Below are 15,542 nucleotides of genomic sequence, written 5' to 3'. Positions count from 1 at the left end.
GGTTTTAAATGCCCTACAGGTGATTCTAACCAGCTTCCAGGATAGGAAACCTAAAGCTTACAGCGTGAAGATTAGAATCCTGGAAATCAGTCAGGAAACCATTCCTTGGGCCCAACATCCAGTTCCAGACACAATATTTGGCATGGACCCATGGAAGGGGAATGGAAGGCCAGAAATCTCCTAACTGGGAAAATGATGGGTGAGTAGACTGCTACCCAATAAAAAGAGAAGGCAGCACCAGGTGTGGCGTCTCATGCCTGTAATCCCAACACTTTGGGAGGTCAAGGCAGGCAAATAACTGAGCTCAGACGTTCAAGACCAGCCTGGGCAACATGGTGAAACCCCATCTTTACAAAAAAAAAAAAAAAAAAAAATTGGCCAAGCATGGTAGTACACGCCTGTAGTCCCAGTTACTTGGGAGGCTGGGGTGGGGGGATCACTCAAACCCAGGAGGCTGAGGCTGCAGTGAGCCATGACTGCACCACTGTGCTCCAGCCTGGGTGACAGAGAAAGACCCTGTCTCAAAAAAAAAGAAAAACAAGAGAGAGAGAGGCAGGATACCAAGTAAAGTGTCCAGCCCTTCTGGACTATTTTCTCTCCAGACCTCAGAGAAACATATATCGTAATGAAAGCACACACCATATAATTTTTTTTTTTTTTTTTTTTGAGATGGAGTCTCGCTGCGTCGCCCAGGCTGCAGTGTAGTGGCACGATCTTGGCTCAATCTTGGCAAGCTCCGACTACAGGCTCCCGCCTCCATGCCTGGCCAATTTTTTTGTATTTTTAGTACAGACGGGGTTTCACTGTGTTAGCCAGGATGGTCTCAGTCTCCTGACCTCGTGATCCGCCCACCTCAGCCTCCCAAAGTGCTAGGATTACAGGCATGAGCCACGGCGCCTGGCCCACACCATAAAATTTTACTATCACAAGCCTGACGTGAGCTCCTGATTGCCACTGACAGGAAGGGAATTATGAATTATGTCATGGAAATATATGACCACATGTGCCAAGATGCACACTTCCGGGTATAATTGAAGGAAAAATTCACAAACCTCCCCTAAACGACCTTGTCTTCCCCACTTGGTCCTTTGTCCTTAATCTCTTTTGAAGTAAGAGAATAAAGACTGTTATAAATTTCACAAAATAGGAAAATTTACACATCTCCTGTTTAACGGCTGTTTAAGCAAGAGGATACTGTGTTCAACTTCCCGAGTTATTACCCTGAGGTTTTTATTAAAACATATCATCAGTGCCCTCATCAGAGGGGCCATCTGATAACATGCAAAAAAAACATGCCACTGTAACCAAAACCCAGAGGCAGGAAGGACCCTGACAAGAGCAATCCCTAGGGTATTCACATGCCTGCCAGGGTCTGGTGCTGCTGGTCCAGGAGGAACTGCTACTGGCAATAGCTGGAAAAAAAGAGAAGGCAGGGTCAGGCGCAGTGGCTCACGCCTGTAATCCCAGCACTTTGGGAGGCTGAGGCAGAAAGATCATCTGAGGTCAGGAGTTCGAGACCAGCCTGGCCCACATGGTGAAACCCCGTCTCTACTAAAAATACAAAAATTAGCCCGGCATGGTGGCAGGTGCCTGTAATCCCAGCTACTTGGGAGGCTGAGGCAAGAGAATCACTTGAACCCTGGAGGTGGAGTTTGCAGTGAGCCAAGATCATGCCACTGCATTCCGACCTGGGCGATAGAGTGAGACCCTGTCTCAAAAAAAAACAAAAAAAATAGAAGGCCGCTCTAACACTCAGGGCGTAGTAAGAAAAGAACTCACTCAACCTTCAATTCTCACACAGCCAGCACCCTTCCAGCCTCTCTATGGAGGTCTCACTGGGAGGGCTGGCACATAATTAAATGCCAATACATAGATGAAATAAGTTACAGAAGGGTGGGATCGACTGGGTCAAAAATGGTTGAAAATTTCACAAAACAGGAAGGATTTGGGTTAGGCCCTGAAAGACTCGGGCTTAGGAAAGCAGACACAAAGAGAAACAGAAGCCAAGGGAACCTGAGTAAAGCATCCAACCCTCCTGGCGGATTTCCTCCTCAGATCTCAGAGAGACCTTTATTGTAGTGAAAACACATGCCATATAATTTTACTATCCTAAGCCTGAGATGAGCTCCTAATTGCCACTGATGGGAAGGAAATGATGAATCGTGTGATAGAAATACACAAAGCATGCAAAGATGCACACTTTGCACCACTCTAGATGCACAAAGATGCACATAGGCCCCACCGGAGATGCTAGTTTTGAAGAGGCTCCCAGGAATAAGAGTGTGTTTGCAGATGTTATTTTATTTACTCTTCTCACACAGGATATGGGGATATTTCACAAGGAGGATACTGATCCTCAGAAAGGGGAAGTAACTTGCCAAGGCTGTTGGTGGATGTGGGATTAGAACCTCAGTGAGTCTAACACCGAAGCCCATGCCACCACCACTGCCACCGAGAGACCTGAACAGGGTATGTGTAGGGAATAGGAAGGATCAGGGGGAGCTGAAGCAGAAAGAAACCATTTTAAAACAGGGAATTAAGTAAGCTTGCTAAAGGGGGATAATATGCTGCAGAGAAATGAACACTAGACAGACGTTCAAACTTGATCTGATTACAGAAAAGTCACTGAAGGTTTTGAGAAGACAGAACCAGCCAAAGTGAAACCTTGAGCCAAGACCAAAGAAGGTGGTGAAAAGGGGATTCTGGATTCCTAAGCTAGAGAGATGCCGCCAACAACAGTGACAGGACCACATGATGTATGGAGTAAGAACCAGTCGGAGAGGCTAAAGCTGTGGGTTTAAATACAAAAAGTCATGCAGTAAGGGCATGGCAGGGTGGGGCAAGTTACATTCTTTCTCTGCAGTTCGGTTTCTCTTCATCTATAATCAGGTGCAATGAGAATTAATGTTTAAATGACCCTCAACCCTTGCTACTCAAAGTGTGACCCACCAGCCAACAGCAACGACATGTCCAAAAGCACCTTAGAAATGTAGAGTCTCAGACCCCACCAGAAGGATCAGAATCTGTATTTAAACAAGATCTTTGGGGGATCTGTGAGCACAGTTTACTGAAGTGTCTTCCAGTTCTAAAATGCAATGATTTCACAGTCATCTGAACTCCATCACCTCACAGGAGAAAGAAGGAAAATAACATTGACCTTCGCCTCATTCGTGACCTTTTCTTAAAACAGCCTCTTAGACGCGCCCACACCCAGGTAGAGATTTAGAAAACACCCGAACGTCTGTGCTGCCACCTTGTGACGATCATCAGCAAATGCACTTAACTCTTACCGGTCTCACCAGTCGTGGAGGGGATGGGGCTGGAGCGGGCAGGGTGTAGGAGATGAAGTCCAAGTCACAGATGAGGTAAAAGAATCATAACCGCCCACAAAGACTGGAAGTAACTGTCAGAGAGAGCTCAGCCTGCATCACAGAGCAATAACCCATTGCAAAAAACAGTTTTTATAACAATATGTGATCAGTGAGAAACGGTTCCAAGCCAAGTTCTGCCTTTGTAACCTTAAAAATCATTGTAATGGGTCTTTCCTTTTCTTTTCTTTTCTTTTCTCTTTTCTTTTCTTTTTTTTTCTTTTCTTTTCTTTTCTTTTCTTTTTTCTGGAGACGGAGTCTCATTCTGTCACCCAGGCTGGAGTGCAGTGGCGCGATCTTGGCGCGATCTTGGCTCACTGCAACTTCCGCCTCCTGGGTTTAAGCGATTCTCCTGCCACAGCCATCCGAGTAGCTTGGATTACAGGTGCATTCCACCATGCCTGGCTAATTTTTGTAATTTTAGTAGAGACAGGGTTTCACCATGTTGGCCAGGCTGGACTTGAACTCCTGACCTCAAGTGATCTGCCCACCTCAGTCTTCCAAAATGCTGGGATTACAGGCGTGAGCCACCACTCCCAGCCACTGTAATGGGTATTTTCAACATCAGCCTTAGCCTAAATTCTACCAGTAAACAGTTAATTCCCCAAGGAAACTTACTTTACTGTGACAGTTCTTTTTCATCCTGAGCCAAAATATGTCTGATTCACACTCACCAATCCTTGTCCTATGTCCTCCATTGGCTGAAATAAGTCTAACACTTCTTTGTACAACCCACCTTCAAATATTGGGTTAAAAAAAATGTGCCTCTCATCCCAAATTCCCTTGGTGGTTTCCCACGTGGGGTCACCTGAAGCCCCACACCCTCCAGTCCCTTTCCCACAGGCGAGTGAAGTGCAGCAACCACAGCAGACACTCCAAATCACAGGGGTGTTCCCCAGAGCAGCAGAGCCACAGTACCCCCATCCCCGTCCTGGCACCTCACCCCTATTTAGAAGTCGAACCCCGTATCAGCTGATCTGGGGATGCTGACTTTTCCTGCTTCTACTGCTGCTCAATCATCCCACATGTGTGCAGATGTCTACTTTTTATTCTGTTTTATTTTGTAAGAAATATTTATCAGAGCCTGCTGTGCACTGTCACTGGAGAGACAAAGGTGAATCACACCCGGTCACTGCCTCACAAAGCTCCAGGTTATGGACAGAACCCACTCAAAGCAAGACCATTACCATTCAGTGAGAAACACCGTGACAGACATCAGCACAGGCTTCTCTGACCCACCTCACCAATGCCCTGTGAAAAGTCTTCCACTCTTGGTTTTCTCACCAGGTTCCATGCATACATGGGATCATTTCTGAGCTGAGATTTCGTCATTTCAAGCTCAAAGTGAAAAAGAGAATGCAAATGTCCCCGATGGTCCTTTGTGCGGTCACAGCTGGACCCAGCATGTCCTCCTGGCTAATCCAGGGTGCTCAGGACTCCCACTTCACTCAGAACGTCCTCTCTCCTATTGGAGCTCACCACGTCTGCACCTGCAGCAGCCAGGTGGCTGTACACTAACAGAAAATCCAGCAAGTCAGGAAACTTGCTTTACTCCCGTAACTTTGAGGCTGGTGACCTTGTGACATTGAACTAATCCTGTAACTTCCCTGCACTTCAATTTCCATGTCTGTAAAGTGGGGCAGGTGGATTCGGTCACCCTAGGTGCAGCTGTATAGTGAGAGCTCCTCAGAGACAGCAGCACACCTGATCTCAGCATCCACCGTCTGGCAAATACCAGGCACACACTAGGCGCTCAAAGCCTCACTGAATATGTGTGTGAATAAATGACTATATGAGAGCCATGTGGATCATGAACAAAGTCAATAAATATTTTTGAACGTCTACCAAGTACACAGTAGAATAGGGAAATAAGTAACCCAGGCAGGACGGTGTTTTCTCCCAACTTCCCCTTACCTCCTTCCTGGGGAAGGAAGGGCTTCTGTACATCAGAGAGACTCCTGACACAAATAATGTTCTCAAGATGCATTGTAAGTAGTCATGTTAACAAGAGGAAAGTCCACTTGTCTTGAGGATGTTTTAATCAATGGACCTGTGGACCCGAAGCCCCCCCTCCTCGATGAGACACAGGATGTGACACCCACCCCAAGTGCATGGAGGGGAAACTAGATGGAGTGAACTGACAGGGAGCAGGACCTGGGAGAACAGGGGGGTAAAGAGACTGAGGCACCCGGAGGAAGGTCTGAGAAGGAGTTCCTGGCCCCCGCAGTGGCCTCAGTGTGGACTCATGAGAACTCAGCAGCATAAGTAAAGTGGCCACACCAGGCTCTATGCATACATGGGATCATTTTTCAGTAAGATTTTCTTTCTGCTAATGGGCTGCGCTTTTGTACACTTTCTAACACATCAGGACAAGTTAACAGGTTACAAGCCATCATTCCATGCAACAGTCATTTATAGAATACTCCCAAAGTGCCAGGCCCTGTGTGAGTTCAGGGAATACAAAAATGAACACAAACAGCTCCTGTCCTCTAAGATCCCCATCCACTGAGCTCCAGGGGGCACCTCTCCTACAACACACCCCTGCTCTGCACGGCCCTCCTCTCTGCCCTCCACCAACCCAAATCCTCCCCCATCTCCAGCTCAAGTTCCACCCGACCAAGTTCCTCTCAGTCCCCCTGCACTCCTGCCACTTGGAGAGATGACTGCACTCATGTTTCTAGGCTTTATGAAGTGGATGTCATCTCCCTGGTTAGACATAAGCCTCCTGAAGGCAGAGACCATTTTTAGAATTTTCCAGAAAAAAAGCCACATCAGTAATTTGTATCAGAAAAAGTTTAGACTCTGCTTGAACCTTCAACTTAGACAGAGGCTCCACTGCCTAGCACAGTCCCTGGCCCCTGCAGTGCTTTATAAACCCTGCAGTAGCAAAGTCCACAATCAACTCTGTGTCAGTCAACAGGCTGGGATAATTTGAAAATGCAGAGAGAGAAGAACAATCCAACAAAAATCAAAGGGCTTTGACTCATGCCTTGCCTCTTCCCTTTTCTCAGGGAAACAGTCATGTCACCTGTTCTCACTCCTGCCTGGAGGCTTCCAAAAAAGGGCTCCCTTGTTAGCCTTCCCTTCAGCACCCACGAATATCATCCAGCGTTCAAGCCCAGCGTCTCCTCTCCCTTTGAGCACATTTCCTGAAGTCTCAAATAAATGTCAAGTTTAGTGAATGCTGATATTCTATGCCCCTAATGTTTACTTAAAGTATTATTACCTTTCTTCTTTTCCCTGGGGCCATTTCCAAACAAGGGCTGGAGCCAGGCACCCCAGTAGCTGGGCAAGCACACTTCAGGGCTCCTTCCCTCCTGTGGCTCCTGTTTCTCAAACCCTCTGGGACCTGCAGCTCTGGGTCTCTTCCCCTAACTCAGTTCCCTTTCCTTCAGACCAGAATGACTAAGCCAGACAACGGAAAGGAATTGTGAACAGAGCCGAAACAAGGCAACTTTCCAGGCAACAACACTACTATTGCCAATATTTTGCCAAAGATGGGAGCAGGAGCATAGAGGGGAAACAGACCTTGTCAATGTCTCTTCTACCAATACATAGTATCACTTTCCTGCCAAATACTCAGCTAGAAAGGGTCATTGAAAGGTATAAGGTGGGACCGGACACAGGGGCTCATGCCTGTACCCAGCACTTTGAGAGGCCAAGGTGGGTGGATCACGAGGTCAGGAGTTCAAGAGCAGCCTGGCCGATATGGTGAAACCCTGTGTCTACTAAAAATACAAAAATTAGCCAGGCGTGGGGGCCTGTACCTGTAATCCCAGCTACTCGGGAGGCCAAGGTAGGAGAATTGCTTGAACCCAGGAGGAGGAGGTTGCAGTGAGCCAAGATGGCACCATGGCACTCCAGCCTGGGTGACACAGCAAGACTCTGTCGAAAGAAAGAAAGAAAGAAAGAAAGAAAGAAAGAAAGAAAGAAAGAAAGAAAGAAAGAAAGAAAGAAAGAAGAAAGAGAGAGAGAGAGAGAAAGAGAGAGAGAGAGAGAGAGAGAGAGGGAGGGAATCCAAATGAGAAAAAAGACTTGAGGAAGAAATCATGAGGCACCAGGGTGTGGGGAGGTGGGAAGGAGTACAGGGAGGAAACTGGCACGGCTGCCAAGTTAGTCACCTTATTTCTTAAGAATGCTTCATTTCTTTGTTTAACAAGTTTCACCTCCCAGATTTTCATAAAGTACACAGTCTAACCTGTTACCTAACAGCAAGACAGCGTCACTTCACTGCTTTTGCCCTCACATGAAAACAGTGTTGTGGGACTAAAGCACAGACTACCAGGCCATGTACACTGGCTTCAGCCATCCCCAGAGATTAGAAGCCTCCAACTGGACAGTTTCCATACAATCTCCAAGCGACGTACAGCTGCACCAACAGTCACAATTAAAGTTCTAATCTCGGCCGGGCATGGTGGCTTACGCCTATAATACCAGCACTTTGGGAGGCTGAGGTGGGCAGATCATGAGGTCAGGAGCTCGAGACCAGCCTGACCAAAGTGGTGAAACCCCATCTCTACTAAAAATACAGACATTAGCCGGGCATGGTGGCGTGTGCCTGTAGTCCCAGCTACTCAGGGGCTGAGACAGGAGAATCGCTTGAACCCAGGAGGCGGAGGATGCAGTGAGCCGAGATCACACCACTGCACTCCAGCCTGGGCAACAGAGTGAGACTCTGTCTCAAAAAAAGTAAAATAAAAATAAAAAAATAAAGTTCTAATCTCTTCCCTCCTTCTGTTGCTGCTACTAATGCTGATGTCCATGGTCTCTAGCAGCCTCAATCCAGGGAAATAAGACTGTCTGTGAAGGGGAAACTGGGGGAGAAAATGGGGCAAAACAGGCCACATGTGCACCAAAATGTAGCCCTTTCAGCTACAGGGATCTGGGGCAAGTGAGCCTCTCTCAGTGCCAGTTTCCTCACTTACTAAAAGAAGCAAACTGTACTTACATCCAGGGTTGCGAGGGTTGAATGAGATATTGTATGTGACAGTGTCTGCAACTACAGTTGGCAAATATATATATGTACATACTGGTTCAACAAAGATTTGCTTCCTTGCCTTCTCTCCCCAGCTTTTCCCAGAAGAGTAATGCATTTCCCCAGGGTCAAACTTGGTGGCAGTTGTGGGAGGATGTTAAAGGCAACTGCACATTCATTAAAGATAAGGAACTCTTTGCTTTCATTCCCTTTTTGTAAAGACAGGACCTCAGTCTGTCACCCAGGTAGGAGTACAGTGGTGCCATCACAGCTCACTGCAGCCTCAAGCAGCCTTCCTGCCTCAGTCTCGCAAGTATGTATAATTAGAAGTGTACCCCACATGCTTCGCTAATATTTTTTTTCTGTAGAGATGGGGTCTCACTAAGTTGCTCAGGTAGATCTCAAACTTTGCTTATATTCTTCTTTATTTTTTTATTTTTTTTTTTTTTTGAGACAGAGTCTCGTTCTGTCGCCCAGGCTAAATTACAGTGGTGCAATCTCGGCTCACCACAACCTCCGCCTCCCAAGTTCAAGTGATTCTCCTGCTTCAGCCTCCTGAGTAGCTGGGATTACAGGTATGCGCCACCATGCCCAGCTAATTTTTGTATTTTTAGTAGACACAGGGTTTCATCATGTTGGTCTGGCTGGTCTAAAACTCCTGACCTTGTGATCCACCTGCCTCGGCCTCCCAGCTGGGATTACAGGCACTGCGCCCGGCCCACTTGAATTCTTTAGAGTGTACCAAGCACGCACACATTTTAATGCTATTTGAAGGTAATGTAATAAACTGAAGAAAATCCTATCACCAGATAGTGTCCATATTTAAAGCTTTAGCCACACCAAGCCCTGCTGCAACAGCGCACCCTTTGGGAAGCAGACCTTTGGTAAAAGGTTTTGAATCTACTCCAGTTTTCACTACAAGCAAAGTGGCCCAGACCTTTGCAAAGAAACCACCTAAAAGAGAGCTCAGCCCGCCAGGTGCAGAGGCTCACACCTGTAATCCCAGCACTTTGGGAGGCCAAGACAGGCAGACGATTTGAGGTCAGGAATTCGGGACCAACCTGATTAACGTGGTGAAACCACATCTCTACTAAAAATACAAAAAAATTAGCCAGGCATGGTGGCGCATGCCTGTAGTCCCAGTTACGTGGGAGGCTGAGTCAGGAGAATAGCTTGAACCCATGAGGCAGAGATTGCAGTGAGCCAAGATCGCGTGCCACTGTACTTCAGCCTGGGCAACACAGCAAGACTCCATCTCAAAGAGAGAGAGAGAGAGAGCTCCATGTATATTTCCACTTGGGAGCACCATCTCCCCAAAGGCCACTTTGAGGTGAAATGGCTTTCTTACATACTCTGCATCAATTTGGTCCTAAAATCAGGAGACATTCACCCTTCTCCACCCCAATTTCCAATATTCCCTCCTTTGTAGAAAGAGCACTCTGGAAGCTGCTGAGCCCCACAGCCCTAGGGCCCAGACCACTCTTCCAAAAGGGAAGACTCTTCCATCACTTTGACAGACACCCAGGCTAGAGTCCTCAGCTTGAACTCAAAGCTCTAACTGCAACCTCTTTTTCCAGTGCAAGCCCTTCTACTCACTAAAAATTACTCTCTCTCCACTCAAACTAGCCTGTTTGCCCTTCCCTGAATGGGGTTTGTGTTTTCCCATCAGCTCAACTTTGCTCACACGCCCAGCTCAAAACCACCTTCCCACAGGCCAGACAACGGCTCAGTTCTTCCCACAGCCAGATGAGCGCTCTCCGTCCTGAGAGCCTGCTTAGCCCTACTGGACGCTGTCTTGTTGCACTTATCGTCTGCTGCCTTATATTGAAGGCTTTCATATGCCTCTCCTGCCTCCACCCCCTGCCCTTCTAAACTTCACACTCCTTGGCAGCACAGACTGGTGCACTGTTTCCACATCTCTCACGCTATCCACTCAGCACTTGGCAAACATTAGCTAACCGCAAGAATGCATCCTCAGGTTTGTAAGTCAGACCAGGGCTTCATAGCAGTTCTGTTGACATTGGGGTTGAACAGTTCCTTGTGGTAGGGGCTGTTCTGTGCATTGTGAGACGTTCAGCAGCATCCACGTGGCCTCTTTCCACTAGATGCCAATAGCAGCCTTCCCTCTCTCCCGTCCCCACCCCGGTATGAAAACCAAAAATATCTCCAAACATTGCCAAATGTTCCCTGCGGGGAAACCACCCTCTGTCGACAACCACTACTCTATACCAACAGTTCTCCACCTAGCCACACATTCAGGCTCACTTGAACATTTACAATCAGCCTGGAAGTCAGGGGGACCTAGATCCAAGTCCTGGCCCTGTCATTCCCTTTGCAACCCTGGAGAAGTCGCTTCACTTTATTCATCTTGTTTTATCGTCTTAAGATGAATAAATACCCCTTCTCACACCGACTTGTTGTGAAGATTAAATGATCCGCAGCGTGACCTAGAAAGGGTTTAATAAATAAACAGTGTAGAATTTCTAAGTAGCTCCTAAAGCACCAGGGTGAGGAACTGGGGAAAGCTCACTGTGCCGCCAGGGGGCGCCATCACAAACCATGTCGGTGGGCGGCGGCCAGGCTCAAGCCTTGTTTCCCAGCCAAGCAAAGTTTGCAATGCGGGCCTGAGTCTGAGCTACTCGGTGGCTGGAGGAAATAATAGCTCTTCCTCATCCCCGACAATAATTCTGAAAATAAAATCGAATCCTATTTTATCTTTTCATGACATACATGCTCAATATGCTTTTCAAAGGGGAGAGGGAAAAAAAGAAATGGGTGAAAATATATGAGGATATTATGAAATAAATCGTATTTTATATGATTTATAATAGATGACTCATTACTTATAATATTACTTGTTAATCATAAAATTACTTATAATAATAGCTGATATGTTTTAAGAACTCTTGTGTCTCAGGCATTGTTCTAAGCACTTCACATTTATCTCATCCTCACAAAAATCTCATGCATTTTACATTGTTTTAGTTTTCATTTTTCAGATGTTCAAAAATACTGTAAAAACAGTCAGAGTTTCAGTATATCCTTCATCCAGCTTTTTCAAATAACCTGAACTCTAATGCAATTATCAAAATCAGTCAACTAGCATTGATACAATAAATTTAAAAATACAGAAATATGGGGCCGGGCGCAGTGGCTTATGCCTTTAATCTAGCACTTTGGGAGGCTAAAGCAGGCGGATCACAAGGTGAGGAGATCGAGACCATCCTGGCTAACACGATGAAACCCCATCTCTACTAAAAATACAAAAAATCATCCGGGCTTGGTGGCGGGCACCTGTAGACCCAGCTACTCGGGAGACTGAGGCAGGAGAATGGCATGAACCCGGGAGGCGGAGCTTGCAGTGAGCGGAGATCACACCACTGCACTCCAGCCTGGGCGACAGAGCGAGAAGCTGTCTCAAAAAAAAAAAAAACCACACATATTTATACATACGTGTGTGTGTGTGTGTGTGTGTGTGTGTATATATATATATATATATAAAGAGAGAGAGAGAGAGAGAGAAATATTAAAATTTTGGACCGGGCATGGTGGCTCACTCCTGTAATCCCAGTACTTTGGGAGACCCAGGCAGGCAGATCACCTGAGGTCAGGAGTTGGAGATCAGCCTGGCCAACATGATGAAACCCCATCTCTACTAAAAATACAAAAATTAGCCAGGCGTGGTGGTGGGGACCTGTAATCCCAGCTACTCGGGAGGCTGAGGCAGGAGAATCGCTTGAACACAGGAGGCAGGGGTTGTAGTGAGAGTGAGACTCTGTCTCCAAAAAAATAAATAAATAAAATAAAATAAAATTTTGCTAATCTTCCTAGTCCTGTCCTTTTTCTGCTCCAGAGTCCAACCCTGGATCCCACACTGAGTAACATTATCACATCTCCCAGGTCCCTCCAGCCTCGGGGAGGTTCCCACTCTTTCCCTCTCTCAGGACCTTGACGCTTTTAAGGAGGTCTGGTCCGTTGTTTCATAGAATGCCCCTCAATTTGTGTTTGTCTCATGTTCCCTTGGGATGTTTCAGGTTGTGTATTTTGGGCAAGATTGTCACAGAAGTGATGTGTCTTTCTCAGGACATCCCAGCCAGAGCCCCAGGATGTCGGTATCTCTCATTACTGATGGGGTTCACTTTAAGCCCTTGGTTCAGGTGGTGTCTGCCAGATTTCTCTACTGTAAAGTTACTATTCATCTCATTGTAATTAATAAGCATCTTGTGGACAGATACTTTGGAAATACACAAACAGCCTGTTTGTTCTCAGCATACTTTTACCAATTAATTTCTAGAATCCAGAGATAATTGTAGCCGATAAACAATTCTTACTGTGGTGTTAGCCAAACAGTGATTTTCTATTTCCATCATTGCTTCTACATTGATTAACTGGAAAGCTGCTGTAAGAAAGAGCTATTTTTTCTTTCTCATTTATGTATGTATTCACTTATTTATATATATCAGCATGGACTCTCAAGTATTTATTGGTTGGACTACATTACTATTATTATTGATTATATTGCTGTATTGTCCCCAAATTGGCCATTGGGAGCTTCTTCTAGTTGGCATTTGTGATATTTTCCACACATCCCTATCATTTTTCAAGCTGTGCCTTACTCTCAGGCCCCGCAAGATGCTCCAGTCTCCTCTTGTGCTTTCCTGCCCTAGCCCTGGAATCGGCCATTTCTCTGGGGAACCCTGGTTCCTTTCATGGGAGAATGATGTTTACAGACCATAGGCACCTATATGCCCATTGCTAGTAGGTGCCGGTGCTTCTATGCCCTCTAGTGGTCAGAGCTGGGAAATAACACACACACACTAGTGTATTGTTACCCACATTTCACAACTTAGGTAAATGAGGCAAAAGAAAACTTAGGCAACTTGACTAACATCACAGAGAAAATAGGTAGCGGAACTGGGAAATGAAAATAATGACAGATGCACCACAAATCCTAACAAGCAAAAGTAGCTTTTTCACACATCCACATCAGCAGAAAGCCACAAGCCCAACATTCCAGCGTAGACACTCTCTTTGAAAACTAGAATTCCACAGCAATAATCACAATGATAACCATCATGTACTCAACATCCGCCTGGGCACTGGGCTCCCACAGCAGCTCACTTATTCCCAACAACTTTGCAAGGAGGATTTTACCATCCTCCTTTTACAAATCAGGGAAACGAGGATCATAGAAGCCAAATGACTTGTCCAACTCGACATAGTTAAGTGACAGAACCATGAGCTGTCCCCAGGTACATCTAGACATAAAGTCCATGCTTATGCCACTGTGTCAGCATTTCCAAAAACTGATTTTAGGGGAAATGTAAGTAAGCTTTTTAAAGCCTTTAATACTTATGTGCTTATTTTAATACACGTTGAGAAAAAAATTAAGCACAGATCAAATCTGTAACTTCATGGACAATATTGCATAAGACAAGGATGTTTTGTCTCCAGCTCCTGGCCTCAAGCCATCCTCCCACCTTAGCCTCTTGAGTAGCTGCGATAACAGATCTGAGTCACCGATCCCTACTAGGACAGGAGGTTTTGTAAACTAAATGTATTTAGAAAAAATGATGAAATATATAATAATAAAGGTGGTACAAGCTGGAGAGAAAATCATAAAGTCAGCCTAGAAATGTCTGGTGTGTGGATGACATAAAGCTACAGCACCGTGCAGCTTCATTCTCGGTTACTCCAAAGAAATTAGAGTCACATAGCTCTGCAGAAAGAACAACTCAGAATCTTAGACTCGGACTTTAGCCCTAGATGTGTCCATTTCTAGGACCCCGGACGTCTCTGTGACCTCCTTGCTGGGAGTAAATCCAATCTTCCCAGACATGTGAGAAGACCCTGCACACACAAAGGGGTTTCTCTGTCACTGAGAAAATAACACCATGTTCAGGGACCCCAGGGACTCTCCATGGTGCTGACAGACCCACAGTCAAGGCATAGTAGAGGTCCACGCTGGGGAGGGAGGATCGTCCTGTTATGAGACAGGGGTCCAAATAAGCCTTGCTTCTCAGAGCCTGGTCTGGGGAACTCAAATGTAGACAGAAGGGAAAAAGGAAGAACAGAAAAGGAGGCAAAACTGAGACGGGAGGGGACAGAGAAGTGACCGGGGCAGAGCTTCACCCATGACCCTGGAAAGTGCTCCTGCCCTGGGAGGAAGCTCAGCACAGAAAGAGGAAGGAAAGCAGAGCCTACAGTCACAGCAGCCCTGACGGAGCATTCCTGGAGCCCAGGCTCTTTTCCACAGAGGAGGAAAGAGCAGGCAGCAAAGACCATGGGGTCCCCCTTGGCTCCTCCCCACAGAGAATGCATCCCCTGGCAGGGGCTTCTGCTCGCAGGTGAGTGGAGGATTCCTGGGAGTGGGCAGGAGGAGGGATCACAGAGAATGGCTGGGGTCTCCTGGGGAGGACGAGGCTCTGAAAGGGGACAGGGGCTTCTGCTGGAGCCTCAGGGGAGAGAACATCAGAGAGGGACACGGGTCACAACAAGACAATCACATTGAACTGGGATTGATAAGACGGAGGAAAATCAGTTCATCATGTTTTCCAAGTTAATCATTACTGGTCACTACAAGTAGAAAATGATAAGAATAAGAATTAATCGCCGGACGCGGTGGCTCAAGCCTGTAATCCCAGCACTTTGGGAGGCCGAGACGGGTGGATCACGAGGTCAGGAGATCGAGACCATCCTGGCTAACACGGTGAAACCCCGTCTCTACTAAAAAAATACAAAAAAACTAGCCAGGCAATGTGGCGGGCGCCTGTAGTCCCAGTTACTCGGGAGGCTGAGGCAGGAGAATGGCGTCAACCCGGGAGGCGGAGCTTGCAGTGAGCTGAGATCCGGCCACTGCCCTCCAGCCTGGGCGACAGAGCGAGACTCCGTCTCAAAAAAAAAAAAAAAAAAGAATAAGAATTAATCAGGGTGACACTTTAAATAAAAATATAACCAGGGCACTAAACCCTGCCCTCAACCACCAACCACAAGTTGCAAAATAACCACCACTCATTAACTCACCCACGAGTATTTGCAATCAAATTTTAGGCACTGGCATACAACAAATATCAGACAAGTCTCTGTGTTCAAAGAGCTCACACTCTCGCGAGGATGAAGACAGACACCCAAAGAGATCTAGAATGTGAGGTCAGGTGTTGACAAGAGCCCCGGAGGGAACAGAGCAGAAAAAGGTCAGA

At 46.5% G+C, this 15,542-nt stretch overlaps 1 protein-coding gene across 4 annotated transcripts in view; it reads left to right on the top strand.

Annotated features, from left to right (window-relative positions):
- Positions 1-15,542, top strand: part of LOC112612107 (carcinoembryonic antigen-related cell adhesion molecule 6-like) — a 96,323-nt gene that overhangs the window by 69,710 nt on the left and 11,071 nt on the right. For 2 of the 4 annotated variants that reach the window (XM_025366216.1, XM_025366215.1), the window contains exon 1: positions 14,545-14,690. The exons of 1 other annotated variant lie outside the window; for it this stretch is intronic. In XM_025366216.1, coding sequence (XP_025222001.1) covers positions 14,627-14,690 — 64 coding nt within the window. In that variant the 5' untranslated portion in view covers positions 14,545-14,626. Of the gene's footprint in view, positions 1-14,385; positions 14,691-15,542 lie in introns of those variants that run through there. One more of the 4 variants, XM_025366212.1, reaches the window with a different exon arrangement.

Source organism: Theropithecus gelada, chromosome 19, assembly GCF_003255815.1.
Source record: "Theropithecus gelada isolate Dixy chromosome 19, Tgel_1.0, whole genome shotgun sequence".
Taxonomy (NCBI): domain Eukaryota; kingdom Metazoa; phylum Chordata; class Mammalia; order Primates; family Cercopithecidae; genus Theropithecus; species Theropithecus gelada.
Note: the sequence above shows the minus strand (reverse complement) of the source record. Positions and strands in the feature narration are given on the sequence as shown.